The 27,689-nt window shown below is 35.9% G+C and overlaps 2 protein-coding genes across 2 annotated transcripts; one reads left to right on the top strand and one right to left on the bottom strand.

Annotated features, from left to right (window-relative positions):
- Positions 1–7,436: 7,436 nt before the first annotated feature.
- On the top strand, positions 7,437–11,375 carry LOC111991901 (large ribosomal subunit protein uL10). Its single transcript, XM_024023716.2, has 5 exons — positions 7,437–7,800; positions 8,911–8,979; positions 10,393–10,491; positions 10,557–10,949; positions 11,026–11,375. Exons 1-5 carry the CDS (start codon positions 7,543–7,545, stop codon positions 11,167–11,169), a joined length of 963 nt encoding a protein of 320 aa, XP_023879484.1. The 5' UTR covers positions 7,437–7,542; the 3' UTR covers positions 11,170–11,375.
- A 3,706-nt stretch (positions 11,376–15,081) lies between these two features.
- Positions 15,082–20,674, bottom strand: LOC111991906 (cell division control protein 6 homolog B). Its single transcript, XM_024023720.2, has 17 exons — positions 20,410–20,674; positions 20,192–20,294; positions 19,889–20,109; positions 19,650–19,724; positions 19,464–19,573; positions 19,254–19,360; positions 19,095–19,154; positions 18,485–18,558; positions 18,298–18,348; positions 18,020–18,069; positions 17,235–17,370; positions 17,041–17,130; positions 16,100–16,162; positions 15,908–16,003; positions 15,683–15,772; positions 15,456–15,576; positions 15,082–15,356 (listed from the first exon to the last, which is right to left on the bottom strand). Exons 1-16 carry the CDS (start codon positions 20,584–20,586, stop codon positions 15,544–15,546), a joined length of 1,536 nt encoding a protein of 511 aa, XP_023879488.2. The 5' UTR covers positions 20,587–20,674; the 3' UTR covers positions 15,082–15,356; positions 15,456–15,543.
- Positions 20,675–27,689: the final 7,015 nt, after the last annotated feature.

Consider the following 27,689-nt stretch of genomic DNA (forward strand, 5'->3'; position numbering starts at 1 on the left):
CTATATGTAATTGAAATCTATGAAAATAGATATTGTGGATTGATCTATATTAAACCTCTATCTTTATACAGTACTTNTGAGTAAATTAGGTTTTAATGAGTTGGGTAACAATTATAATGAATCCGGATCACAAAAAATAAAGATAGATTGGTTTTATCTAAAGAAAATCGTCCTCGGCACAATCCGAGGAGATTAGTTCTTGTATATATCTCTTGAATTTGATTATAAGTTCAGTTCTTAGTACTACAGTATTCTTCTTTCAATTCTCCGATCCCCTTTCCTTAGGATCTTCTTTCTATTTTATACTATCTTCCTCTTTCATCTCTACCCTCCACATGTAGATTAGATTGTTCGTCTTGATCCTTGTCCATCAGCACCTTTTGAAATCTTTGGGGAATAGCTGTAAGACTAAAAATTACTGTTCAGGTATCACTTCCTCATTAATGTAGCCAGAAAGTTAGCTACAGAGCTTTCAATTGGTGGTAGCAGCTTTTTCTTAGATATTTCATAGCCCCCATGCCTCTATGACGTTCATCCTTATCAATAGAAACTCCTAAATGTTGCTCTGGATGATAGGCCGCACTTTTTAACCTTTGCTTTACTTATCCGAGGAAGCATCCCTCCTCGGACCACCTTCTTAAACCATTATGTCCAGATCCCTTCCTTTATTCATTAATGCCGACCTCTATAACAACGTTTACCTGTCCTCGGACTACTAAGTGTCCTCAGACCGAGCCCCCGGCCCAATATATGGAATTTATACTATATGTAATTGAAATCTATGAAAATAGATATTGTGGATTGATCTATATTAAACCTCTATCTTTATACAGTAAAACTTTATATACTATAATAATATAATAAGTATGGTAGAAAGATTCCTTTCTACCATATTGATAATTCTAGTCCGCTTGTTTCATTTAAGACATGAAATTGGAATACTTTTAATTTTTATTTTTTCTTTTCAATCATTGATAAGAACGAAACAGTTTTTTTTTTTTTTTTTTTGGATGGGAGGACGGAACGCTTTTTGTACACCCCTAAGCCAGATGCAAATAGTCAAACTCTCAGTTTGATAACTTAAATTTGACTATAGAATAAGCTAGTCGCTAACCTATGCACGAGAAAGTTCAGAAAATTTATTTTAATATATTATATGTTTTTTTTTCTTTATTAAGCATTAATAAATAAAATTTGTATATTTGAACAAATAAATCAAGGTTTATAGTAACAATTTCCATATTAAAATTGCAATAATATAACATCAAAAACTTATATACAAATAAATACAAAAATAATTTGTCTATGCTTATATGCTTCCACTTCTCCTAGTTGAAAATCTTCATTACTATTAGATGATGTAACCTCATTTTTAACCTCAAGGCAAAGTTAAATTATGGTCCCAAAGGGCAACATAAAGTTGTTTTCAGGCCCCTGGCAATGTTCTTTCTTTTCCATGGTACCCTAGATCTCCCAAAAGTGTAGCTTATATGTCTTGAAAAGGAAAATAACTTATTAACTTCCTTGACAATAACAAAGACCCACCACAAGAAAGTGTCCACTTAACAGAATAAGAATCATATTATTTAGTTTCACTATTCCACAATTGAATTTAGTAACTCACATTAAAGTTAACACCAAAGACTTTAAATTACATACAGTCCATCATTTCCATCATGAAAATCAAAAGATATGAGCATGTGGATTGAAAATCAACCTACAAAATTATCAACCTGCCAAAACATTGTATTTTTCAGACAGCAACGCTTAAATTACCCAACAGCATCATAAAGAAACATGTGCATCTGCAACTTTAGGGCCATCAAATATCAAAGGCACCACACATAAGGACTTCCCAACTGCCATTCCTAAATTCCTATTGAACATTAGAATAATCAACACTATAGTCATTATCACTGTATTTTAACACCCATAACAAATCTTTTTATCAGACTGTAACCTGTATACATGTCACGCACAGATGCCCTTATTTGAGAAAAGATTACAACCATTAATTGAAGACATTTATGCTTGTGTTAACTTTTCTCAGGAAGAAGATCATGGAATCCTATTGTCTTCTTAAAGTGTCCAAAGATTATGTTCAAATACAAGAAGACTAGTGTATTACTCAACTAAAGGACTATAGTCATCAGTTATCACAAAAAGTGTGCTCCTCTGATTGAAAGTTAGAAATCCTTAATCCTGAAAATGGAAAAAAGTTAAAGACAGTGACAAAGGAGCAATGCTAACTTCATGCTTCTTCAAGATCAAGATAACTACACAGCAATTACAAGAAAAGCAATATTCCCATCAGAGAGGCCCTAATTGCGTGAAGGTAGGAAGCATGTCTAGTACAAAAAAATTATTGTTTGACTTCATACGTTTTTCATTGGTATCAATGCCCTCTTAGTGTTTTTCGTCCAAAACAGAATTTATCATTCTCAAAACAGATAAAGGTTATCAATTTACTTTGATTTTGTTTAACAACCTATACAGTCAATAGTTCTTTCTATATTGTACTTTAGGCTCGTTGCCCCTTTCTACCAACATCCTTCCATGATAAATTTTAATTACGATTGATTAATAGCTAAATCCAAAGAAAGCTAAAAGAAAGTACACGACAAAAAGTTGTCAATACCAGAAGATTTTCACACAAACCAATATATGTGTGAAATCGTAAACACAAAATGCAGAACAGTCCATAGAAGATCATCCTTAAAATAATAAAATAAAATAAAAGGGTATTTACAACCCTTCTTTGATTGAACAAATATGATACTCTCCTAATCAAAATAAAAACATCAAACTCTAAGTTACCTATGCATTGAGGCAATTAGTTTGACACTAATATAAGATTGCCTTCATCAACATGCTTGTGCATGACATCAAAGTATGTTGATGGATACAAAAATACGTCGGTAAACAACAATGCTGGAGAATTCCACACACACACACGTGCGTGCGCACACACACACACACACACACACACACACACACACACACACACACATATATCAAAGTAACAGCTGAAACCCCGTTAGCCAATGTTTAGTGACAACTACATTACAATGTGTTGAGGTACAAATTTTCGAGCCTTGATTTTTCTTAGCCCACTCACAAAATACTCACATGAGCCCACACATTATTTTAAGCCCACATAAATATTCCCATATATATTACCCAAATATTCCCTATGCTATTGGGCCTTCACAAATACTCCATACACAAGCTCATAAATTGCCTTGGCCCTCTCACAAATATTACCCATTGTATCCCACATATTATCCAACTTGGGTTTTCACACAAAATATTCAACATATCACTACCAAAATTGGGCCACAAAATTACATCATCTTCGCTCAAAGTCCCACTATGATGTGGCTAATTCAAAGCCCGCTACGATGCGGCACCATTTACAAAGCCCGTTACGATACGGCACTTCTACTAAGACCGTTGCTACATGGTAATATTTTACAAAATCTTAAATCATTTTACGAAACCCAAATATTCATTTGGCATTATCTTACAAAGCTCAAATATTCATTTGGCACTATTTTTATGAAGCCCAAATATTCATTTGGCATTATCTTACAATGCCCAAATATTCATTTGACACTATTTTTACAAAGCCCAGATATTTATTTCGCACTATTTTACAAAGCCCAAATATTCATTTGGCACTATCTTACAAAGCCCAAATAATTGTTTGGCACTATTTCATAAAATCCAAATATTATTTTGGCAACTATCTCATAAAGCCCAAATGTTATTTTGGCACACATTTACAAAATCAAATACTATTTTGACATTTGTTACTCATCTCTCAAAAATATTGCTACCACAAGATTAATGGAAGTTATGTCTATTATTTCCGTAATCAACTAAACTACAAAGCCCATGAATATTACCCATGGCAAAATCACTCATTTTGTAAGGTTAACCAAGCCCAAACCAGCTTATCTAGAAAACCCAGTTGGGTCAGGTCAGTCCACACACAAATCTCAGCAAATGGAAAACATGTGAACTGGTCAGCCAAATCCCAATAGCAATTGAACAGTTGAAGCTCCTTCCCATGAGGTCTCAACTTGTCCAATTATATCAGAAAAGGGACACGTGTCCACCAGGGGATGAATGCTTTCTCTACAAGCTGAAATCCCATCATTCCTTAAGTGACATAAAGCTAAAGGTGATGTGACAGAAAGCTAAAAAAGCTTCAGTTAGCTATCACTTCTTTCTCCTTCAACTCATTTCAGTCAAAGAACCCAAAGCTGCCGTGACAAGGCCTTCAAAGCTCCTAAAACAAGATGAAACTAGCTCATTTTCATACCAAAAATATGTATTCTCTGGTTCATGAACCAAGCACATGAACCCCAAATGGGGAAACTTAGGAAAATGTGGTTTATAGGGCACTAAGAGGGATCCAGCAGAGTTCCCAGCAAGAGCTCCAAGGTTGACACCTGGCTTAGGGTGGTCCAATCTGCCCTAAGGAACTCTGATTCTAGTTACAGCATAACCAAGATCATTAGCCTCAAGCATGTTTTAATCCTATCAGCCAAGACTAATCAGCATTCAATGCTAAGCCAGAAACCCAGCTGTTACTACCCAAAATAGCAACAACCTTCTAAAGTTGAGCTTACTACTCTTAGCTAAAAATCCTAAGAACGATTTCCTAAGGATTTTCTGAAAGATTGGGAAAGATTTAGCAAAGATTATTTTGTTAATCACCCCCTAAAAAAACTCAGGTATAAATGGAACTCTCCATTAATGCTACAACCAACACACAACCAACTCACTAAGCTACAGACCAAGATTTTTCCTTAACCCCTCTCTGCAAAAAGCCTTCTCTAAGCTCTGAGGAATCCCTAAGTTCTTAGTTTCAAACTGAGAAACTAAGTTCCCCAACTCTTAGCTCTCAAACACTCACTATACTTCTACTAAAAAACGTTCAGCTTTCCCCAACAGAAAGCTCCAGCAGACTCACTATACTCTTTCACTCATTATTCATACTACTCACAAATGATTATCTCTACTCACTACATATACTACATTCATGAACATGTCATGGCACCATAATGATCTTGCTGCGCTAGCTGGGATCTCTCTCTCTCTCCCTTCATCTCACACTAAGTTTTCTCCATTATTTGTTATTATGGAACCCATGATATTTACTTATTCATTTACTATTAATGGTTATGATGTAACTGTCACTATAGAATTTTCCCCTCATATTATTGTATTAGAAGACTCTTCTCCAGAGCTAACGGATGATAAGTCTGAAAATATGGACATTTCCCTTAATCTGTGAAATACCTAACAACTGAGAGTTGATTCTGTTTTGTATTATTTTACTGCTGGGCTGCTTTCTACAGAAATGTTTCATTGCTAGGTCGTTTTCTGCAGAATCATTTTACTGATAGGCTATTTCATACAGAATGCTTTTAAACTGTGCTAACGTGTCCACTGCAGGGATTGTTCATGGGCCACTCTTGTCAGTTCCAATCTAAGCCTGAGGCATAAAATATAGTGGATTTCTTGGATTTTCATCGATAGCCTTTAGGTCGCGCATCAAGTTCATCGTTGAGTTTCGGTTTAGACCCCCAACCTGTTATAAATCTTTTCTGTCGGAAGGAAAACTTTTTTGCCCCGAGCACAATGTCACAGGATTTAAAGTATAAATCTCATTATTTTCTTAAGGCATTGTGAATGACAATTAACAAAGACAGCAGCATAAAAATGACTACAGATAGGGCATGAATATGAACAATGTACAAATACAAATATGAAACAGGCTACAAAAGGCCAAATGAGCATAGATATCAATCACACAGGCACAAAATTTACTGACCTTCCATGGAGCAAACAAATCCCATCTAGGCTTAATCCCAGTAGCACATATCACAGCTTCAGAATCATCACTCATAGCTTCTGCTAGTCTCTCAGAACCCTCTGTTACATTAGTTCCATCAAACCCCCTCTGTTCTATAGATCATCATGCACAATTTAAAATCCCATTCAACCCTAAAATCCTTTTTTTATGAAACCAAGATGAATAAGTTTCAAATAATAAAGCTCTAACATAAATTTTCTAATTCCTATTGATCAACGGCGAGTCAGCCATATCAATAAAAGAAATTTAAAATTTGAAAAAGATTAGATTATAACATGTTTTAGCAAAAAAGAAAACAGATCTAACATGTAAGCATGTAACACAAAATATATAATAATAATAATAATAAAATAAAAAATAAAAACACATCCACACCTTTTTTATTTTTAGGACATATTTTATGTATAGAAAGAGAGTAGTGCAATTTTTTCCCTTATTTTTAAATGGAACCACAAACTACGCTGGTGCGATTTTTGCACCTCCACCATAGCCGAAGTGTGGTGACCACATTTTGTGATCGGTTTAGGTACGCACGGAGCGCTTTTTGTACGGCCCTAAGCCAGATGCAAATGGTCAAAGTCTCAGTTTGATAACTTAAATTCGACTATAGAATAAATTTCAAATTAAAAAGTGGGTGTGCGCAAAAAGACAAATTACTTGGTGCCTTGGGATCCCAATATGGACCACACCACAGAGATCTTGTGGGCCCGAAGCAAGCCCAACCCGTACCCAAAGTCTAAACTATATAACCATGCAAAACCCTAGTTACACCTACGACCTAACCATCCCCATACTTTCTTCTAGCCTCTAGGGTTTCTTCTCTCTCTCTCTTCCTCTGACTGCTTTGTTATTTGTCAGCAATGGCCGTGAAGCCCTCTATGGCGATCGAATCGGAGTGACGATGGCGAGCCGGTGAGTGAGAGAGAAGGGAAGAGCTGGGTCTGATGTGAGAGAGGGAGCCGGTGTGTGAGAGAGAAGAGAAAAGAAAAAAATGAAGAGAGAGGAGAGAGAAAAGAGAATATAAAAAGATTAAAAATTTTGCCACATCTGTCCGTACCGTTACAAATTTGCAACGGTACTATAGCAATGTGGTATAAGTTTTAAGATTTGCCTCATCTGATAAAGCTTCTTTTTTTTGTTTGGTGTGGTAAATGTGCCAAATATTTGGCATTTGGCACATTTAGCACACCTGATACAGATGCTCTAAAGAGAGTAGTGCAATTTTTTGCCTTATTTTTAAATGGAACCACAAACTACGCTGGTGCGATTTTTGCACCTCCACTAGCCGAAGTGTGGTGACCACATTTTGTGATCGGTTTAGGTACGCACGGAGCGCTTTTTGTACGGCCCTAAGCCAGATGCAAATGGTCAAAGTCTCAGTTTGATAACTTAAATTCGACTATAGAATAAATTTCAAATTAAAAAGTGGGTGTGCGCAAAAAGACAAATTACTTGGTGCCTTGGGATCCCAATATGGACCACACCACAGAGATCTTGTGGGCCCGAAGCAAGCCCAACCCGTACCCAAAGTCTAAACTATATAACCATGCAAAACCCTAGTTACACCTACGACCTAACCATCCCCATACTTTCTTCTAGCCTCTAGGGTTTCTTCTCTCTCTCTCTTCCTCTGACTGCTTTGTTATTTGTCAGCAATGGCCGTGAAGCCCTCTAGGTCCGAGAAGAAGATCTTGTACGACAAGAAACTATGCACTTTGCTCAGCCAGTACTCCCAGGTTCTGATTGTCCACGCTGACAACGTCGGTTCCAACCAGCTCCAGAAGATAAGGACGGGTCTCCGAGGTGACTCAGTCATTTTGATGGGAAAGAACACCATGATGAAGCGCTCTGTTAGGCTTCATGCCGAGGCCACTGGCAACGAGGCCATTATGAACCTCGTTCCTCTTTTGGTGGTATCAATCTTCCCCTTTTCCTTTTTCTTTTTAATATATATTTTGTGGATCTGTTTGGTTGGTGAGAAAGTGCGTGGGAAAAGAAGATGATAAATGGGTTTTTATTTATATGGTTTTTCGTCATATGGGTCAGGCGAAAATGGGTTTAAGAAAAAGAAAAATGGTCACTTTATTGAGCTTGTGGAATTCATTTCTGTTTATGTGATGATTGGTTGCTGAGAAAAATGTGGGAAATGTTAGATTTTTCCGAATATATATTATAAAGTGTATATTTATTTCATTTTTGTTTTTGGTTTTGGTTTGGGAGAGAAATTTTGATCAAGGGTTTTTGAGACTAGAACTAGACAAACGATAATGTTGGATCTTAGATTTTGTTTTTATGAAATTTTTATTTGGGACTCGGTAATGTTTGGCTGAGCTTCAGATTTTGAAAATCTAAAGAATGTGACTCGTTAGATTTAAAAATTTTAGGAAATTTCTTTTTCCCCAGTATTATTATCAGCCTAAAAGAATCAAGAATGGTATACCAGTGCACGTCGCCGCCTCAATCCAAAAAAAAAAAAAAATTTTTTGAGGGGGCTAAATTTTGGTACTAATATATTAGTTTCGAGTTAAGATAAACCATCACATATATGCGTAAATGCACCTACATAAATATAGACATTAATATTTTGATACCAGAGTAGGTCATTTATAAATATATTGTATATAAAATTAACAACTTTCACATATGTATTTTGCAAGATAATTTTTTAGGGAATTTATGTTTTAAACTCCAAGGAGTATACAAAAGCTGTAAACTACCTTGTCTTTATAACTACTAGACCAATTGACAAATTCTATTTGTTTTTATGAGCATCATTGGACTAACTCAAACATTTGGAGGGGGCAACTTCTACTTTTGTAGGTAAATATTTAAAGTTCTTAATGCTTACACATAATATAAAATAGTTTTTTAAAATTTTTGTTTGGGGGGCGGGGGGGATGGCCCCCCCAAGCCTTGCTATAGCTCCGCCTCTGTTTTTAAAGGTGATTATGGTTCCCTATTTCTGTTTTATGTCTGATATATTTATCTGTATTGATTTAATGTGCTGATTCCTTTTGAAATAGGGTAATGTGGGGTTGGTCTTCACCAAGGGTGATTTGAAGGAAGTGAGCGAAGAGATTAGCAAGTATAAGGTATGGCTATTCATGCTATAACATTGTATGCATTATCTATTTCTCTGTAATTCAAGCTTGTTGCGGTAATTATTGTCCCATTTTGAGTTGATAACCTATTGGAATCCAATTTATTGATTAACATATTGTTGGTATTAAATATTTTTGAATTTGTGGCGAGTTATAATTGGTGAAGAAAAATTAATGGATCTATGGATCCACTTCTCTATTTTTCACCACTTGCCACGTGCCAGTTGTAACAAAAATTGTGATAATTAATTCCTTATTGGTATTGCATTTCTCTTCAATTTTCAACCTTATTTCCTTTTTCTGAATAATTAATTCATTTTTATCACAAGCACCAATAATTAATGTCTTTTTTCTTTTTTGAGATCCCAATAAATAATGTGTTAATTGGCTTAAGCTTGGAATAAACCACCTACTTTTAATAAGACTATTTTAACTGATACCATCTTTTTGTTAGAGGTACTAATTAGGACTATGAATGCAACCCACCAACCCAACCCAACCTGATGGCTTGGGTTGGCTTTTGTAGCTTCGGGTTGGCAAAATTTTCAATCCAAATAACTGACCCAAGTCGAGCCATGCTATTAATACTTTAAAAATATATATATTCTTTTGAATTTATTAGTTTGATTTATTTTGGATTTTGATTCTTAGTTTAAATTAGTTGCTTGCAGACTTGCAAAAGAAATTTTAAGTTTGGTAGAGAATATATATGTGGTTAATATATACTAATAAAATAAAAGGTCAAATTAGAGATTTTTTAAATAAATAACTTACCTAATTTATTTAGAATTTGTTTAAAGAAGATAAAATGTCATTTAATAAGATTCTGTTTTGCATTTGGTTGCTTTATTAAAAAAATGTTGAGTTCTAATTATTTTAAACTAATATAGTTTGTCATTATTTTAAACCCTAAAAACCAAGTCAAAAAATAAATGTTAGTATAATGATGAGGAAAAATGTGAACTTTCAAAAGTGAGGAAGAAGTTTTGAATAGGGGCCAAAAGGCATGAGTACAATAGACGTTTGAAAGACTATATGGAATTTAAATCTTTCATCCCTTCATCTTGTGTTAGCATTAGAAGTCAACAAAAAGTAAAAAAACTTTGATTGTATTATTATATATTATTTGATTTATTTATGTATTTTTATACCTAGTTTTGATTGAGTTGGAATCTTAGGCCTACTCAACCTCAGAGAGCTATAAGAGAACTTAGGGGTCGAATTATTATGTTTCAATTATGGCCTGTAATCCTCATTTTTCTATATGTGAGTGAGTTAAAGGGATGCAATTGGTTGTGTACTTTAGTGAAGTTCTTACTTGAAATCTTGGTAATATCTATTTCTCTTTCTTTATTAGCAGGAATTGAGATCTCTCTTAAGTCTTAACTTATTCAACCTGAACAGGTGGGAGCTCCAGCTCGTGTTGGCCTTGTTGCACCAATTGATGTTGTTGTACCCCCAGGAAACACGGGACTTGATCCCTCTCAAACGTCCTTCTTTCAGGTTTGGTTTCAAATTTCCAACCACAAAGTTCCATTTCCACTTTATTTTTACATGTATATTTTCAGGTGTTGAATATTCCAACAAAGATCAACAAGGGAACTGTCGAGATCATTACCCCAGTGGAGCTCATTAAAAAGGGTGACAAGGTGGGCTCCTCTGAGTCTGCACTTCTTGCAAAGCTTGGGATACGCCCATTCTCCTACGGTCTTGTTGTTCTATCCGTGTATGATAATGGATCTGTGTTTGATCCTGAAGTGCTTAATCTCACGGAAGATGATCTCATTGAAAAATTTGCTACTGGAATTTCCATGGTCACCTCTTTGTCACTGGCTGTATCTTACCCAACTCTTGCTGCTGCACCCCACATGTTTACAAATGCATACAAAAATGTTCTGAGTGTTGCAGTAGCTTCAGAGTATTCCTTCCCACAGGCAGAGAAAGTGAAGGAATACTTGAAGGTTGGTTTTTGTAAAATTTCATCTTGTATTTCTGGTTGTTTGTGAATTGGACTGATTTATTGATCAAAATTTGCAGGATCCAAGTAAGTTTGCTGTTGCAGCGGCTCCTGCTGTAGCTGCTGATTCTGGTGCTGCTCCAGATGCCAGTTCCAAGGTGGATGAGAAGGTTGAAGAGGAAGAAGATTCTGACGAGGACATGGCTCTCAATTTATTTGAATGAGTTGTTTGGTGGTTCAGTATGCTGTAGGGTTGGAGATTCTAAATATTAGCCTATTTGGTATTAAATCTTGTTTAATCCATGCACTATATAGACGTGTAGTTGATTAACTCCGTTAATTAATCTTTGGCCTGGTTTGGTTCCTCTAAAAATAGGGTCTTTCATTTCCTGTTTTCTGTGGGTCCTATTAATGAAAGTTTTGTTTGGGTTTGTTTTTGGTCTCATCTTCATTTTGAATACCCAAAAAAAATGTGAGAATGGAAATAGAATATGAAAACAGTCTTTTGGCATTTTCATTTTAAGCCAAATAAATACAGTGGCATTTTCATTATTAAAAAAAAAATGACAAAAAAAAGAAGAAGATTGTACAAAAAGATGTAAGCCTATTAGCGAAAAAAATAGTTTTTTTTTTTTTTTTTTTACTTGAGAAATCAAGTGCAAAATAGGTAGGGTATCTAATGTTTTTTGTTCTAAGATTCAAAAAATCGATATAAAAGATAGATATAGAAAATGGAAGTGAAAACAAAAATGAGTTCTTGGATGATCCAAATAGGGTTGAACTTTGTTGCTTTGCAAGTATTTGCTGAAAATGGATTCAATTCTTGATGCTATATTCTAACATTTACAGGATCGTAGTACCATATTCTTACGTATTGGTCGCCAAAGTGTTGGCCAAGTGGAGATTCTTATGTCATGCAAAATGTTTTAGACGGTGAGTTAAAGCATCCCGAGGGGGGGAAAAATTTTCAAGAACCTCAAGGATGACCTCTCTTTTTTCTCGTGTGTTGGTTTGGATTTAATATTCTCTATAATGGCTTTTATTTTTTTCTTTTTTTGAGAAATATATTCTGTATAAAGTTGGTTAAAGTATAGTTGTACATATGCAAATGAGCTAAAATGCTAGGCAAAAAAGCCTTATACTAAACGAACACTGAACCATTTAAGAACACCACTGTCCTTTGTCCAAAATCCATTTTAACTTTTAGTCCTAACCCAGGTCCTTAATCCTATGAGAAAGACAAGTAGATGTGTTTATAAGTAACTGCAACGCTGATGCACTAAATGGTCAGACCTCCTTTTGATTAACATATTGATGCAACACGTCTAAATGGTCTAATCCTTACATCTCTTAATGTTAGACCCTTGATCCTTTAGCATTGGCTGCATCTGATTATGGTGGCAGCTTGCACCCATTCTACCCACACAAACTACATGAGGGAAAATGCCATAGACTGAGAAAGGTTCCTTGAGGCAGCAGTAGGCTATGTTAGTGCATGACTACACAAATGGTCTGCTATGTGGACATGTTGGTGCTCTTGTGCTTGGCAGGCTACAAGCATGCATGTGTTGTGGGTAACATGAGTTGTGTCATGACATCTTACATGGGCTTAGCCATGGGCTAGATGTTGGACCGTAGGCAGGTTGCATGTGAAGAATGAGGCAGGATTGAACAGTCTAACCGTGTGGTATGCTGGATTGTGTTAGAAACATGTTTTAGGTTGCACCTTGCATGGCCAAGTAGGACTTGTTGAAGATGGCGATAATGTGCTGTCCTGTGTGGGTTGCGCGACCAGATTTGGAGGTGGCGTCAACACAGGCCAAGCCCTCCACATGGTGGTGCATGGATAAAGTCTTAGTGTTGAGCAATGTGCATGGGCTGCTAGGTTTAATAGGCAAGGCCTGTGATGAGCTGGTGCCTAGTAGGTGGCAACAACTTGGTGTGGCAATTACCAAGATTACTAGGAAGTTCATGCAATGGCAAACTATGTGGATGGGCTAGTAGCAAGGAAAATGTTCCAAGACAGCAAGCAGCTGTCCTAGAGGCAATTAGGATGATATGGCAAAAGATATAGGAGCTGTTACTTAACAAGTAATTGCCAGGGCGATCATGTCCTGTTCATTATAACCTTAGAATGTTGGGCGTGTCAAGTCTGAGGCAAAATGAGAAAGTACATTGTTAGGAAACACAATAAACTCTGTGGTTTGTATGCCTTGGTGGTAGACTAGGCTAAGGCAAGTTTTAGGGCGAGAGACTATCCTTTAATTAACTTATGCTGTGTGACAAAGTATTAAAGGTTGGAAGTAAACATCACCATTCACCACCGTCTAAACCAATTGGTAGTAACATTTATGTTGAAGAATGTAATACAATTGCTGAAAGACGCAGTCATGTTACAAGTGATGTATAACTTATAAATCATGTATTGAAAAAAAAAAAAAAAAAAAAAAAAAAATTCATACTTGAGAAATCAAGTGCAAAATAGTTAGGATATCTAATGTTTTTTGTTCTAAGATTCAAAAAATCGATACAAAAGATGGATATAGAAAATGGAAGTGAAAACAAAAATGAGTTCTTGGATGATCCAAATAGGGTTGAACTTTGTTGCTTTGCAAGTTTTTGCTGAAAATGGATTCAATTCTTGATGCTATATTCTAACATTTACAGGATCATAGTACCATATTCTTACGTATTGGTCGCCAAAGTGTTGGCCAAGTGGAGATTCTTATGTCATGCAAAATGTTTTAAACGGTGAGTTAAAGCATCCCGAGGGGGGGAAAAATTTCAAGAACCTCAAGGATGACCTCTCTTTTTTCTCGTGTGTTGGTTTGGATTTAATATTCTCTATAATGGCTTTTCTTTTTTTCTTTTTTTGAGAAATATATTCTGTATAAAGTTGGTTAAAGTATAGTTGTACATATGCAAATGAGCTAAAATGCTAGGCAAAAAAGCCTTATACTAAACGAACACTGAACCATTTAAGAACACCACTGTCCTTTGTCCAAAATCCATTTTAACTTTTAGTCTTAACCCAGGTCCTTAATCCTATGAGAAAGACAAGTAGATGTGTTTATAAGTAACTGCAACGCTGATGCACTAAATGGTCAGACCTCCTTTTGATTAACATATTGACGCAACACGTCTAAATGGTCTAATCCTTACATCTCTTAATGTTAGACCCTTGATCCTTTAGCATTGGTTGCATCTGATTATGGTGGCAGCTTGCACCCATTCTACCCACACAAACTACATGAGGGGAAATGCCATAGACTGAGAAAGGTTCCTTGAGGCAGCAGTAGGCTATGTTAGTGCATGACTACACAAATGGTCTGCTATGTGGACAACATGTTGGTGCTCTTGTGCTTGGCAGGCTACAAGCATGCATGTGTTGTGGGTAACATGAGTTGTGTCATGACATCTTACATGGGCTTAGCCATGGGCTAGATGTTGGACTGTAGGCAGGTTGCATGTGAAGAATGAGGCAGGATTGAACAGTCTAACCGTGTGGTATGCTGGATTGTGTTAGAAACATGTTTTAGGTTGCACCTTGCATGGCCAAGTAGGACTGGTTGAAGATGGCGATAATGTGCTGTCTTGTGTAGGTTGCGCGACCAGATTTGGAGGTGGCGTCAACACAGGCCAAGCCCTCCACATGGTGGTGCATGGATAAAGTCTTAGTGTTGAGCAATGTGCATGGGCTGCTAGGTTTAATAGGCAAGGCCTGTGATGAGCTGGTGCCTAGTAGGTGGCAACAACTTGGTGTGGCAATTACCAAGATTACTAGGAAGTTCATGCAATGGCAAACTATGTGGATGGGCTAGTAGCAAGGAAAATGTTCCAAGACAGCAAGCAGCTGTCCTAGAGGGAATTAGGATGATATGGCAAAAGATATAGGAGCTGTTACTTAACAAGTAATTGCCAGGGCGATCATGTCCTGTTCATTATAACCTTAGAATGTTGGGCGTGTCAAGTCTGAGGCAAAATGAGAAAGTACATTGTTAGGAAACACAATAAACTCTATGGTTTGTACGCCTTGGTGGTAGACTAGGCTAAGAAAAGTTTTAGGGCGAGAGACTATCCTTTAATTAACTTATGCTGTATGACAAAGTATTAAAGGTTGGAAGTCAACATCACCATTCACCACCGTCTAACCCAATTGGTAGTAACATTTATGTTGAAGAATGTAATACAATTGCTGAAAGACACAGTCATGTTACAAGTGATGTATAACTTATAAATCATGTATTGATTTTTTTTTTTTTTTTTTTTGCTTTTTTTCTTTATTATTAATTTTTTCTAAAACAATGCTCAACTTTAGGCTGGAAAATTATATATGCGCAGTTCTTAGTTTCTCTATGTTTTAATCAACTAGCCCGCAACTTTTTTCATCATGATCGCCAAGCTCTGATATCTGCATCAACACGATGGAATAAAAGCCTTTAGACTGCAGCAAAGTAAAATCTTTAAAGTTATATTTGATCTTATAAAATACTCCTTTTTCGGTTCCCACCTTTTTGTTTGGAATGGTGATCTGGGAAAGGGAAGCGACCATTAGCAAGCTTAAGAAGAATCACAAATACATATGCTTTGGAGCACAATTACTGAAGACAGTTGCGAAAGAATCGGATCCCCTGATTCATATCAATAAAGATATAAATTAAGATCCCAAATAGTGAAGAGTAGATATAAAACAGATATTGGTGGATCATATAAGAAACACAAAATTTGTCTCCAAACCTGCAGCGCAAAACTGATGTCTGCTTCATCTACACACAATGTCACTCTTTTTGATTTATCTTCTCGAGATTGACCTAGTTTGAGAAGCCCCTGCACTTTAATTTATGCTTTAGAATTTTAGTTACATCCCTTTCTTTTCCAAGATAGTAAAATGTCATAAAAACTCTTGTAATATGGTTCATGCAGTACTAGAGAACTATATAATAAAGAAGGTAAACATCTTACCTGGTCACTTAGCACTCTGCATATACTTGAAAGTTCCAAAATCCCAACAGGTGGGATAAGTGCTGATTTGCAGATCTCCATATAAAATTTATTTAGCTGCATCCAGGTTGCAAGTTTAAGAAAACAGGTACTTCAGCTGCTTTATACAAATCAAGTCTAAATTAAAATAATAATAATGGTAAGAAAGCACACCTCCCCCACGGTTGTATCTTTCTTTCCCCCACGGAAAAGTTTCACAGCAGAGCAAAGTAAAATCTGCAATCAAATTGGGTGTAGAGAAATATATGAACACTTGGGTTATTAATGTTTTTTGTAATTATAACACTTATCATGTGACTATACATTATGCATCAACAACATTATATCAATTATCAAGTATTTTGTATTAGCACTTAGAACACACTAATTGAATGCACCCAACATGCTTTATAGCATTGCAGATCAATTGAGATCTCATACTGCTTCAGAGTCAGCCAAAGAAAGAAAACTTTCCATTAGTTGTAGCTTGTAACTCACCAGTCACTTGAAAATGTAGTTTTTGAAAAAGTAAAATGTATCCCAAATATAGCCTGTTGAATTATTAATTTCTATCAAACCTCAAACTTATGGTGGATGCCATATTCTATTATTTGGCCATCCACCTAATATCAAATTTGCTTTTCATTGTTCCTGGAACAAGTTCATTAGGGGTATAGGGCACATGAAAATCTGGAGTTTGCATTTCAAAATTCCAAGTCCTTGTGGTCTTTATCAATCATTTTACTTGAGAAGCATAGAAAAAACTCATTTTCTTCTCTTGAGACAAGCAGACGGCTTTTCTCATTTTCTTAAAAAAAGAAAAATTATAATGCTCACTGCTGGGAATCTCTTTTTTAATAAACCCAAGTGAACTAGGATGCTTCTTTTCTTCTAGTCAGGGTAATAACCATCTATCGAGCAGTTAACATCTTATAATTAGTTATAAAAAAAATTCCCCATAGTGGCCACGTTCTCAGTTGTCTTCTTATTCTTGAAGTAAACGGATGGATATGTAAGGAATATTCAATGCTAAGCATCATAGTCTAGATAAAACAAATATTAATCTGTAATATATCATACACCATGTTAACATCATGCTCCTGGCACAAAGTTACCTGTTGATGTTGTGGAAGAGATTGTATAGTATCCACTATTGGTGATTTATACGTCTTTGACAAAGCAACAACCATATGATCAAGCCTCACCTGAAACCAGTTTCAAAACCTCTAAGATAATATGAGGAAAAAATTAGATAAGTATTTTAAAATTTCAGAATGGATATCTAAGATGTCAAAAATTAAGAACTTACAACATCTATTTCTTGTTTTTCTAAAACATCAGGAGCTGTAGCTCTCTGTTGTTCAAGGAATGCTTTCTCTACTATTGACGAACTGAAGTTACTACTAGATTCTCTAAGTTCTGCTTCTACCATCTCAATTGCACTCCTGCATTATAGTTAAACAGCTATAGCATTAGTTTTGTAATTTTTAGACTGCAAAGCAAGGCTAAAGATGATTTTATTATTTGTATCACATCAATTTAATTTGTTTTGAGTTAAACTTTAAATATCCATCATAGTGTGACAAACTGTGTGAAATGTAATAAGGTAGGCAAGTGAAAGACTGAAATTCCCCATTCACTTAAAAAACTAACATCCTGTTAAGCATTATCCAACTGCATAAAGACCATGAAAAATGCACCATGTGGCCATTTCAAGCCCTGTGGAGTTCAAGGCAAAATAGGTTTAAAATGAAAAGAGCAAGTGCTAGATGTGGCAGTGGCAACATGGCAGGACCAAGAAAACATAGGATCTGGCCACCTCTTATAAATGAGTGTGATGTCCAATACCAACTTTCAAATGATTATGCCACAAGTTTTAGGATTTTCTTTTCCTTAATTGAAGTAACACTGCTGATTTTCTCCCTCTTCCAACTATTTTATTTTTAGCAGTTAAAACTTTTTGAACTAGACTGCCAACCCCTATCCCAGTTAACCAATTTTGTCAAGTTGGAAAGCAACAAAGTCAGGATCTGATACTTGACTACCAATTCATTGTAGCAAAACTCAGGACACAACAATTGTCAGAGCACTGACCTGCAGACACAAAGAGCTTTTCGCATATCTCCAGATGCGGCAGCAACTTTCTGAGAATTTCATATAGTCAAGATCAGTTATGTGCTTTAACTAGTTTGATGGGAAAGCAATGCATCATTCTTAGCAAAAAGGGTGTGGGGGAAATCATGAATCAATTATCAGGTACTGTCCAGATGTGATGGTTAAAACAAAATGTATTAATAAATAAAGAGGTGAAGCAAAGAAGAGCAAAGATGATGCATCAGGACATAGCAGAAGGCAAATCATGGTGTACTCACCCTGACACAGAGTTCCAATGCTTGAGGTTGAAAGACAGTATAAGGAAGTTCCTGTTGGAGCAGAGTAACTATAATTACTAATTCATTTTTCACCACCCTAGAGAAGTCTGATTCTTTACAACAAAATTAAAATTATAAGTGAATACCACTTGCTTGCTGGGAGGTAAAACTGAAGCATAGAACTTACCATTAGCCTCTCATGAAGTATCTTGAGGATTTGATCTTTAGAGTAGGCCCGAAAAGTTACTACCATAGGTTTGCCTGGCACAAAAAAGAGTAGCTGGAGGAATTAAAAATAAGTTCTATTTCAAACTATAGGAAAGCTGATATCTCTTATTACGCAATTCATATTTGTAGCCAATATTTTGGTGGAGGATTGGAGACCTGGTACAGGCCACAGCTGGCCTATTATCAAGAACTATAAGCATTAACAGTGAACAACTGCATCCCCAGGAAAGACCGGGGCAAGACATGAAGATCAATAAAATGAAAATTAGAGTTTTTAAGACAACTGATCAGTGAGTTGCATTAAAATTAGTAAAAGATTTACGTCAACCCAGTTATAATGAAATGGTATAACCAAGGGGCAGCCAATGTTGTTAAAATATTCAGAAGTCTCTGAAGTTACATGAAGGAATAAAGGCTAGTTCTGGAAAAAAATAATAATAAAAGACCATCACAAAATTGCTCAAACCAGACAAAAGAAGTTTTCTGAGTCTTAGATAAAACTAAATTATCAGCCTATTAAAAGTGAACTAAATTATCAGCCTATTAATAGAGGCAAGTACAAAACTCACAATTTAATGACTGAAGTTTTGGAAGAAAACGATCTGCTAGGTCTATGGCATTAGCTATTCCTGCAAATGCAAAGATGATATGAGAAATTCACTTATGCATTCGAGTCATGGAAATTGAAATCTGATTAATACCAATAATACATTTACTAGGAATAGTACCTATCAATATACATCTGGAGAAGGGGAATGTTGTAAGCATGAATAGATCATGAAGAACGGCCCGGTCTTTAGTAATCAAATAGTCCAACTCATCAGCAATTATCAGCCTATTAAAAGTGAACACCACATGAATAAAACCAACCACCACACATCTGTGAATAAGCAACAAAGTGAACAAGTCAACTCCTTCATTGATATTCAATATCTTACATCATCTTCATGCCAGATGGCTGGGGCTTTTGAGAGTACAAGTTCTGCAAATGTTGCAAGGGAGAGGTAGCACCGTTAACTTTCTTTCGCGGTTGGCTTTCACCCAATATCTGCAAAGCCAAAATACCCATTAAGCAAAATTTGCTATTCAATAGTCAATAGCAAGCTACACCGTTTAATCAATACCTTGCCGAAAATATCTGATGTTTTTGCTAGTGAAGTACAATTTATGGTTAACACATTCGGTTGCTGATGCCCCGCCTGGCAAAAACAACAAAAACACAAGTCATCAAATGATTTAAACAAGACACACGACTATTATGCAATTAAAAATAAACGTAAATGATCTGGATTGACATTAATAAACCAAAGCAAAGGACAATTGACATTTCAAAACAAACAAAAAAAGGAAATGGGTTATATACCTCATTAGCCCAATGAAACAAGAGTTGTTTCACTTTCTCCATCGACAAAGATTTCCCGGTCCCGGGACACCCACACACGTATAAACTCCCAGCCTTCTCTTGCTCTACACACGCCTGGCAAAACTCCAATACCCTCTTCTGTTCGCCTTCACGGCACACAATGTTAGGTGGTGCAGTCGACACGTGCATTGCCTCCTTAACCGCCTTCATCTGCTCGGAATCTATAAATTCGAAAGCACAAATTAAAATCAAACAAACTCCACCAAATAATTAAAAAAGAAAGAAAGAAAGAATTAAACTTGCCTAGGGGATTCCATTTCTGTTTTGGAGTTAAAGAATCGGACAATTTCTTGATTGCAGATTTGTGAGATTTCGTAATATTTTCACTAAAATCTCTCTCAACTCTCTGCAATTAATCACAAATCAGGCAAATTAAAAATAAAGAATAAAGAAATAAAGAAAAGGGAAACGACAGGTCGTTTATATTTGTATATAATAAAAAAAGGAACCACAGAACTCACAGATATGGGAGTCTTTGGGCTGGAAGTGGTGCAAGTGCGAGGAGATTTCCATTTGACCGGAGTTGAAATGGGGCTATCCTGCGCCGCCGTGGTATCGGATCTGAGTCTCCGCTTCTGGGGAGTGGAGTCTGGGTTGGATCGGGAGGAGTCGGGTTTGACGGCCATGATGGCAGGCATTGTTAGGAGTTTTAGAGGTTTGGGGGAAGGATCGGAGGGCTTTGGAGAATTGGGGTTGGGGATAAGTAAAATAAAATGAAATCAGATGTTGGAGAAATATAACTGTTGTTTTTTAGCGGGAAACTGTAAACGTAAGAATTTCGTTTCGCGCCAGGTATATTAGCTGGATTTTAAACTCCTTGGGCGCGCTCCTGATTAACGCGGGCTATGACTTGTTCACGTGTCTGCCCCGTGCCTATATTTATATATATATATATATATATTTTTTTTTTATTATCTGTTTGGTTTGTTAGGGACATATTTATATGTAATTAACATATTTTTTAACAAAATGCATTTTACTTGTACTTGGGTAAATCTAAATAGGTTTAAAATAATTATTACAAGTGGTTAAATTAAAAACATGAAGACTACTCAAAAACTGCTCAATAAAACTACAATCTGTAAATCTCGATACTTCCTTGACAGAAGCTCGATCTATCGAGATTCAAAAAAGCTCGACAGATGTCTCGATGTATCGAGCTTACAGGTTTCAGTCTATAGCTAACAACATTTTTATTCTAAAAAAGCTATTTGTTTGTGAGTTTGTATAATCCTCATAGAACTAGGAAAACCCAAGATTTGTGTAAACCTATTTGGAATAGGAGAGCCCATTAAGCTCTTATTTAAAGGAGGTGGAAAAAGAAAAACCAACTCTAGAGAGCTTCATAAGGATTTCTTTTTGAAACCATAGCCTCTTCTTACAGAAAAAAGAGTTCTTGCTGCGTTTCTTGTACGCCTTTAGGTTTTGTAACCAAGCAAAGTCTCTTACACTAACATTAAAGATCTTATTGGTATTTCTATGTGAAGCTACTACAAATTAACTACAACAATCAAAAGGTTGTTGTCGAGTTAGTCACGTACTGGAATTCGTGCAAAGGAGTAAGCCGCGTATTGAGATCCGCGCATTAATTAGTTAGTCACGTACTGAGAGCCATGCATTGAAAAGAGAGATTATCATTACAGAACAAGTCTAATTGGTTATTGGGGTAAGGATTCAACTGTAGGTTGATATAAACGTACTAGGATTCCTTTACTTGTAACCGCTTGTTGTGATAATAGTGGATTCTTGGGAATGGTGACCTTAAAATCACCCAGTGAGGTTTTTGTTATGTAAGTTTTCCCCATTCGTAAATAAACCACCATGTCAATTTATTTTCCGCTGCATACTTTAATTATTGGTGATTTGTTTGTGCTACCACGCGTTTGCATGTTAATTTGATTAATTAATAAATTTGGTTAATTAATCAATTAATTCATCATAAGGGGTCAATATGTTTTTAGCTTATCTACCTTTATGCTATAAGTCAATTTTTCTATTTTTAGAAACAAGCGCACACGTAAGGGAGAGAGAAAGATATTATAATACAGAGGTACATCATAAACTCTACTCAAAATGCATAGTAACTTTTAAAGAAGAATGTGGTAAGTTATATTACACATAATATTCTCTTAAGCAATGTGTCAATTTGGTTCATAATATTTTGGTATCGTATCAATTTGGTCCCTAATGAATGAAAAATGCTCACCCTTATTATTAAGGGCATGGATCATTTTGATATAATGCCAAAAAATTAAAGATCAAATTGGCACATAATGTAAAAATTAGAAATAAGTAATTTTTTATCCTTTTTTTCCTTTTTATTTCATTTTATTTATTTTTCTTAAAGGACATTAACTGGTGCACAAATTTTTTTTTTAACACATTGAGTCATTTTTATTGGTAGTCAAGCTACTTTAAACTTAAAAGCTCATATATTTTATTAGTTTTTGTTACTATTTCTCAATGCAAGTATGATCTTTTTAAAGCCTCTTAACTTGTGTACTTGAGTGTACAAGTACAGTGGTTAACAAATTTTTTTTTTAATGTGTTGTTTATTTACTTTCAATCATTGAAATCAAAATCTAAATATTTTATAAGGCACAAGTATCATTTCAAGTAAATTAGTCTATTTATTATATTAGTCCAAAGAATCATGTTTATTTTCTAATTTTTATTTACTTTTTGTATTTTACTGACTAAAACAACAATATTGATCAAAACACCTACCTCCACTCCTAACAAAACTAATACAATATGGTATTTTAATTGGTGTGTTTTAGAGGATTACCCATACCAACTTAATAGTACAATAATTGAAATTCTAATCTATCATTTTCAACACAGGTCGAGGTTCTCATACAAAGTCCTCATGCAAATCCTAAGTCGTCAAAGCTTTTGGATTTCTTATGCAAGCTAACTTTAGAGAGGTGAATGAGACATTCTAGTCAACTATGATTCTCAAGGCCAGCCCTTTCACTAGGCTAATTAGGTTATTGCCTAAGACCCTCAAGTGGAAGGGAGGCCTAAAATTTTGGAAAAGAAAGGGTAGTAGAAAAAAAAATTGGGTTCTAGATGAAACCCCAAAAAATCTGCTACATCCTTTTAACCTAAAATAAGAAGAAAATTCTTTGGTCTAAACAAAATCAATTGTCTAAAAAATAACATCATTAACCTCTACAAAAACCAAAATTCAACCAAATAAAATATAAATTTGGTCTAAAAATATTACTCACAAAAAAATTACAAATAAACACAAAGAAAAAATCCTAAATCCCAAAATTTTATCCATACCGTCTCTCTCTCTCTCTCTTAGAGAAAATATCTTATGAGTAACTCTCTCTATGTCAGAATCTAGTTTGGTGAGACTACCCACTAAAAATTGGACGTGTGTATCAACTTAAAAGTACCATAATACCCTTAAAATTTCAAAAGCCCACCCATTTTTGCCACATTTTTCTCTCAGTCTCTGTAACTTGAACAAACGTTTCTTTTTTCAATATTCAAAAACATACACTCTCTCACTTCCAATCGACAGAAAATCTCATCTACTGACAACTGCTCCACTTAGAAAAAGTTTTGATAACTACTCCACCCAGAGGTTTTTACGATTGAATGGCAATGGACTGACTATTTTTCAACCACCCACCTCACCTCAATTCAAAATCCACCCATAAAAAATGTGATCAGATCTAGTGAGGATATTTGATCTCACATTTATGATTTTTTTTTTATTGCGTTGTATCCTTTCCTTGATTTCTTTGCTAAAGTTCATCCTTTTCTTTTATTTGTAGCATTTGAAAAAAATAATAATTTAATTGTGTGGTATCCTTTCAGTCAAATGACCTCCCAAAAGGAACCCAATTCCTTCATTTCTAACTGGGGCCTTATTGCACTAATAGTAAGTTTGTTAAGTTTCTGTTTCATTTTTTATTCACTTCGACAAATTTCATTGGTTGTTTTTTTAATTTCTAAATTGTTATTGTTGATACCGTATTTTGTCTGCCCTCGATTTGCATGTCAAACCTCGAAAAATCCAAAAATATTATTTTCTCCCCATGGGGCTGCGAGAACATCTAGAATGACATAGCGCAACCCGTTCAAATACCGGAGCACCCAAAGTGTCTTTTTCAGCTAAAATGACCAAAATGCCCCTAGTGAACCTAGGGTCGACCAAAGGTCAAACAAGGTCAAAATCGACACAAAATAACACATTTCATATTTTTTTCATCAAACCCGAGCTTTTTGATGATTTTTAGCCACTTTGACCAAGTTTGACCCGAAATTGACTTTAGGTGGGCCCAAAAATTCTAATTTTGATCTGACAATCAGAATGGGTTGAAACCAATGTCATTACGAAGATTATCAAATTCTCATTCCAACGAATATTCATGGGTCGAAATTGAAGTTAGAACGACCGAGGTATCACAATTGATGCACCGCTAACTTCCCGGCGCCATAACTTTTAATCCGATTGTTGGATTTTTGAGTTCCACCCTTTTTTAGAAACTAAAAATCAAGATATTTCCAAGGGTATCAAGATCACCTGATCAGAGACCTTTTGAGGTTGGCAGCCCTTGAAGGGCCGTCGCCTCAAAAAATGCGTCAAGGCTATAAATAGTCGAGGCACCCCTCAGACCAGGAGAGGAAGACATGTTTCTAATTTTCTACTCTCTGCTAGTTTCTCTACATGTTTTTCTCTCTTCCAAACACCAAAAAACACACAAAACACCCAAAAAACACATCAAAGCCTCTTGATTCTTCTCTCTTCACCAACAACACAAGGTATTGTTCTTATACCTAATCTTCCTTTCCTTGGTTCTACACTTTGGATTTGGGGTTTTAGGGTGTGGATGTAGCTTTTTTAGCTATCATCCACACTCTAACCTTCTAAATCTTTTCCTAGCATTTATCTTGCTATTTTTGCTTGAATAACATAATTTATTGTTTTCTTTAGCCTGTTTCTTGCTTTATTTGTGTTTCTAGCTTAAATCTCTTTGTTGTTATGTCTTATGCCATGTTTCATGCTTAGATCCATGTTCCCACATGTTCATATGTTTAGATCTACATGCTTAGGGTTTTATGCCATGTTTTCTATGTTTTGTTCCTCTTTTTGCTCTATGTTGATGTTAGGGTTACATTCTCGCATGCTTGATATCATGTATATGGTTATGTCTTGATTAGATCTACGTGTTTGTATGCACGTTCTATGCTCCTATGCCTTTATCTGAGTCTTCCCATGTTTGTATACTTGGATTCATGTCCTTTCATGTCTATGTGCTTAATTGCTATGTGTTTACATGCATGTTTCTATGCCTATGTCTATGCTTCCACATGCTTGCATGTTTGGATCTATGCTCTCTTCATGCTTTTGCTATACTCCATGTGCTTGTGCACTCCATGCCATGTTTATGTGCCTAGACCTAGGCTATGTTTGTCATACCATGTGCTATTGTAGCCCTTTTGTTGATTTATCTTTCTTTTTTGTATTTTGGCCCAGTGGTTAGGACCCGATCTAGACCTTGTGGTCTTCGTCATCGTCCATACACCAAGGCCCACATAAAAGGGTTTGGATCACCCATTTTGCATGTCTATGCTTGCTTGCTTCTATGTTTTATACTCATATTAGCCTCTCTTGTTCTAGGCTTTACCACGCTTGACACCTTTAGTGGGTTTGTGGTTGTATGGTTACATCTGACACCCATAAGGCCTTGTTTGGATGCAACCACTTGGGACGCATTGCCATGATGTCGGTTGCTTCGTGCGTACCTTTCCCTCTTTCCACTCCGTGCGATAATGTGCTTGCCATGCTTGTTTGTGCCACCTATTGGCTTTATATGCATCTTTACACTCTTGCTTACATGTCCATGCATGAGTCTTACTTGCTAGTGTGTCGTCCATGGTTCAACATAGTGAAGTTAGGACATTCGATCCAAACCTACGTTTATCCCTCACAGACACCTTTTGTTCATTTTCTTGCTTGTTTGATTTCTTGCTTGTTTGCTTGTTTCTCTGCTTTCCATGCCTATTGTGTTTATTCACTTTATGCCTGTTCATATGCTCTTTACATCTTTTCCTTCCATTGCTTGTCTACTAGTTTCTTGTCTTTGTCTTTGCATGTACACGCATGGAGCGAGGATTCTTGGAGTTAGGGCATAGTCTCCTAGACGCAAGCATGTAGATAAGCCAAGCGGCTGTGTTCAGCAGGTTTAGGAGTTTAGCCTTTCCCTTTGGTTATGTACTCTTTTAAACCCCTTCCTTCCTCCTCCCTTTCTGTCTTATATGGATTGTATTAGGTGTATCATGCCTTGTACCATTCGTCCTTATCTCTAGAGTATGACGACCCTTTTTTTACTTTCCTGAACCTATATTTTGGGTCATGCTCTAGGGATGTAGGCATTTACTTTCTTGTTCTATGTGCTTGCATTGTGCATGATGTATGTATATATATACATGTACCCCCCTTCCAATGTGATCGTCACAGTCCATGTCACCTAAGGCATAGTGATGCCTAATTTTCGCTGCAAAAGTAAGGTGACACATTGCTGGATTTTCACAGTGGAAATCTGGTATTCGGCTCGAATGCCATAGGAAAGCATAGATTGGGACCACACCCATTCAAAAGCCAAACCTCAAAACTCCCATGTATGCAAAGCCCCAAAAGCCAATGTCGAAATCATGTTTTTACTGCCAATTTCCAAAAATTAAGGTTTTATCAAAACAAAAGACTGTCCTTGGACAGGCGTTATGGGGTGCCTAACACCTTCCTGACACATAACCAAACTTCCAGACCTAAAAATCAAGATTTTTTTTGCCATCCACATTAGATTAGGAAAAATGCCCTTTTTCTTAACCTAGGATCGGAAATAAAATCAACTAGATATATGTGACCAATCACACTTTAGAAAAACCCAATGATTGGTGACGACTCCACTCACCTTTGGTAACCCTTTTAAAATTTGGCCTAGATTCCTACCATAAAACCAAAGGTAGACAAATACCCTCCTCCACTGAGAGAGAGAACACTCGATGCCTTGCACGGACCACACTAAGCGCACCATCAAATTTCAAGAGGGGTCCTCCAACGGGCTTGTGCACACGGGAGCTATTGCGACGGTGGGTGGTCGAACGAAGGCCTACAACAATGGCTACGGTTTTTCTGCCCTATTCCGATCGAGGTCGGGTGTCGACAATTGCTATGCAAGACCTTTGTCTTTAATTGGAGGATTTGATTCTTAAGCAACATGTATGAATTACTAATTTTTAATAATTCATTTTTATTTGTAATATAAGTTCTGATGAAATATTACTTATATAAAAAGAAAGGTTTGAGGAAATATAGTAATTACTCTTTTAGAGTTAGAGTTTGAGAAATTATAATATTTTGATTATAGGTATGATGCCCAGTTGAGTGTATTGTGTGTTTATGGCTAAGAACCAGGGGCACTGCCCCCTTCTTATCTTTGGATATTGTGGTCCTATATGTTTTTTTATTATTTAATTTTTTAAAAAGTCCCCTTTGTCTTTTCTAATTGTTTATATGCAATGCTTTTTTTTTTTTAATTATTATTATTCTTGTTTAGGATAAACTAATGCAATGGAGTTTCAAAGTAATGTAATTGATGTGGCTGAGAATAATGACGAAGGAGAAAAAAATGAGAATGTTATTGATGTGGATGGAGACAATGATGAAAGAGAAGATATTGAGAATGTAACTTTTGTTGAAAGTGGTAAAATCAAAATA

Source organism: Quercus suber, unplaced genomic scaffold (assembly GCF_002906115.3).
Source record: "Quercus suber isolate HL8 unplaced genomic scaffold, Cork oak 2.0 scaffold_102, whole genome shotgun sequence".
Taxonomy (NCBI): domain Eukaryota; kingdom Viridiplantae; phylum Streptophyta; class Magnoliopsida; order Fagales; family Fagaceae; genus Quercus; species Quercus suber.

Excerpts from the sequence above, each read along its gene's own strand:
- LOC111991901 (XM_024023716.2), top strand. The coding sequence starts at position 7,543 with ATGGCCGTGAAGCCCTCTAGGTCCGAGAAGAAGATCTTGTACGACAAG. Across the intron at positions 8,980-10,392 it reads AAGAGATTAGCAAGTATAAG|GTGGGAGCTCCAGCTCGTGT; the intron begins GTATGGCTATTC and ends CAACCTGAACAG. Across the intron at positions 10,492-10,556 it reads CTCAAACGTCCTTCTTTCAG|GTGTTGAATATTCCAACAAA; the intron begins GTTTGGTTTCAA and ends GTATATTTTCAG.
- LOC111991906 (XM_024023720.2), bottom strand. The coding sequence starts at position 20,586 with ATGCCTGCCATCATGGCCGTCAAACCCGACTCCTCCCGATCCAACCCA. Across the intron at positions 20,295-20,409 it reads GCCCAAAGACTCCCATATCT|AGAGTTGAGAGAGATTTTAG; the intron begins GTGAGTTCTGTG and ends GATTAATTGCAG. Across the intron at positions 15,577-15,682 it reads ACATCAGTTTTGCGCTGCAG|GGGATCCGATTCTTTCGCAA; the intron begins GTTTGGAGACAA and ends GATATGAATCAG.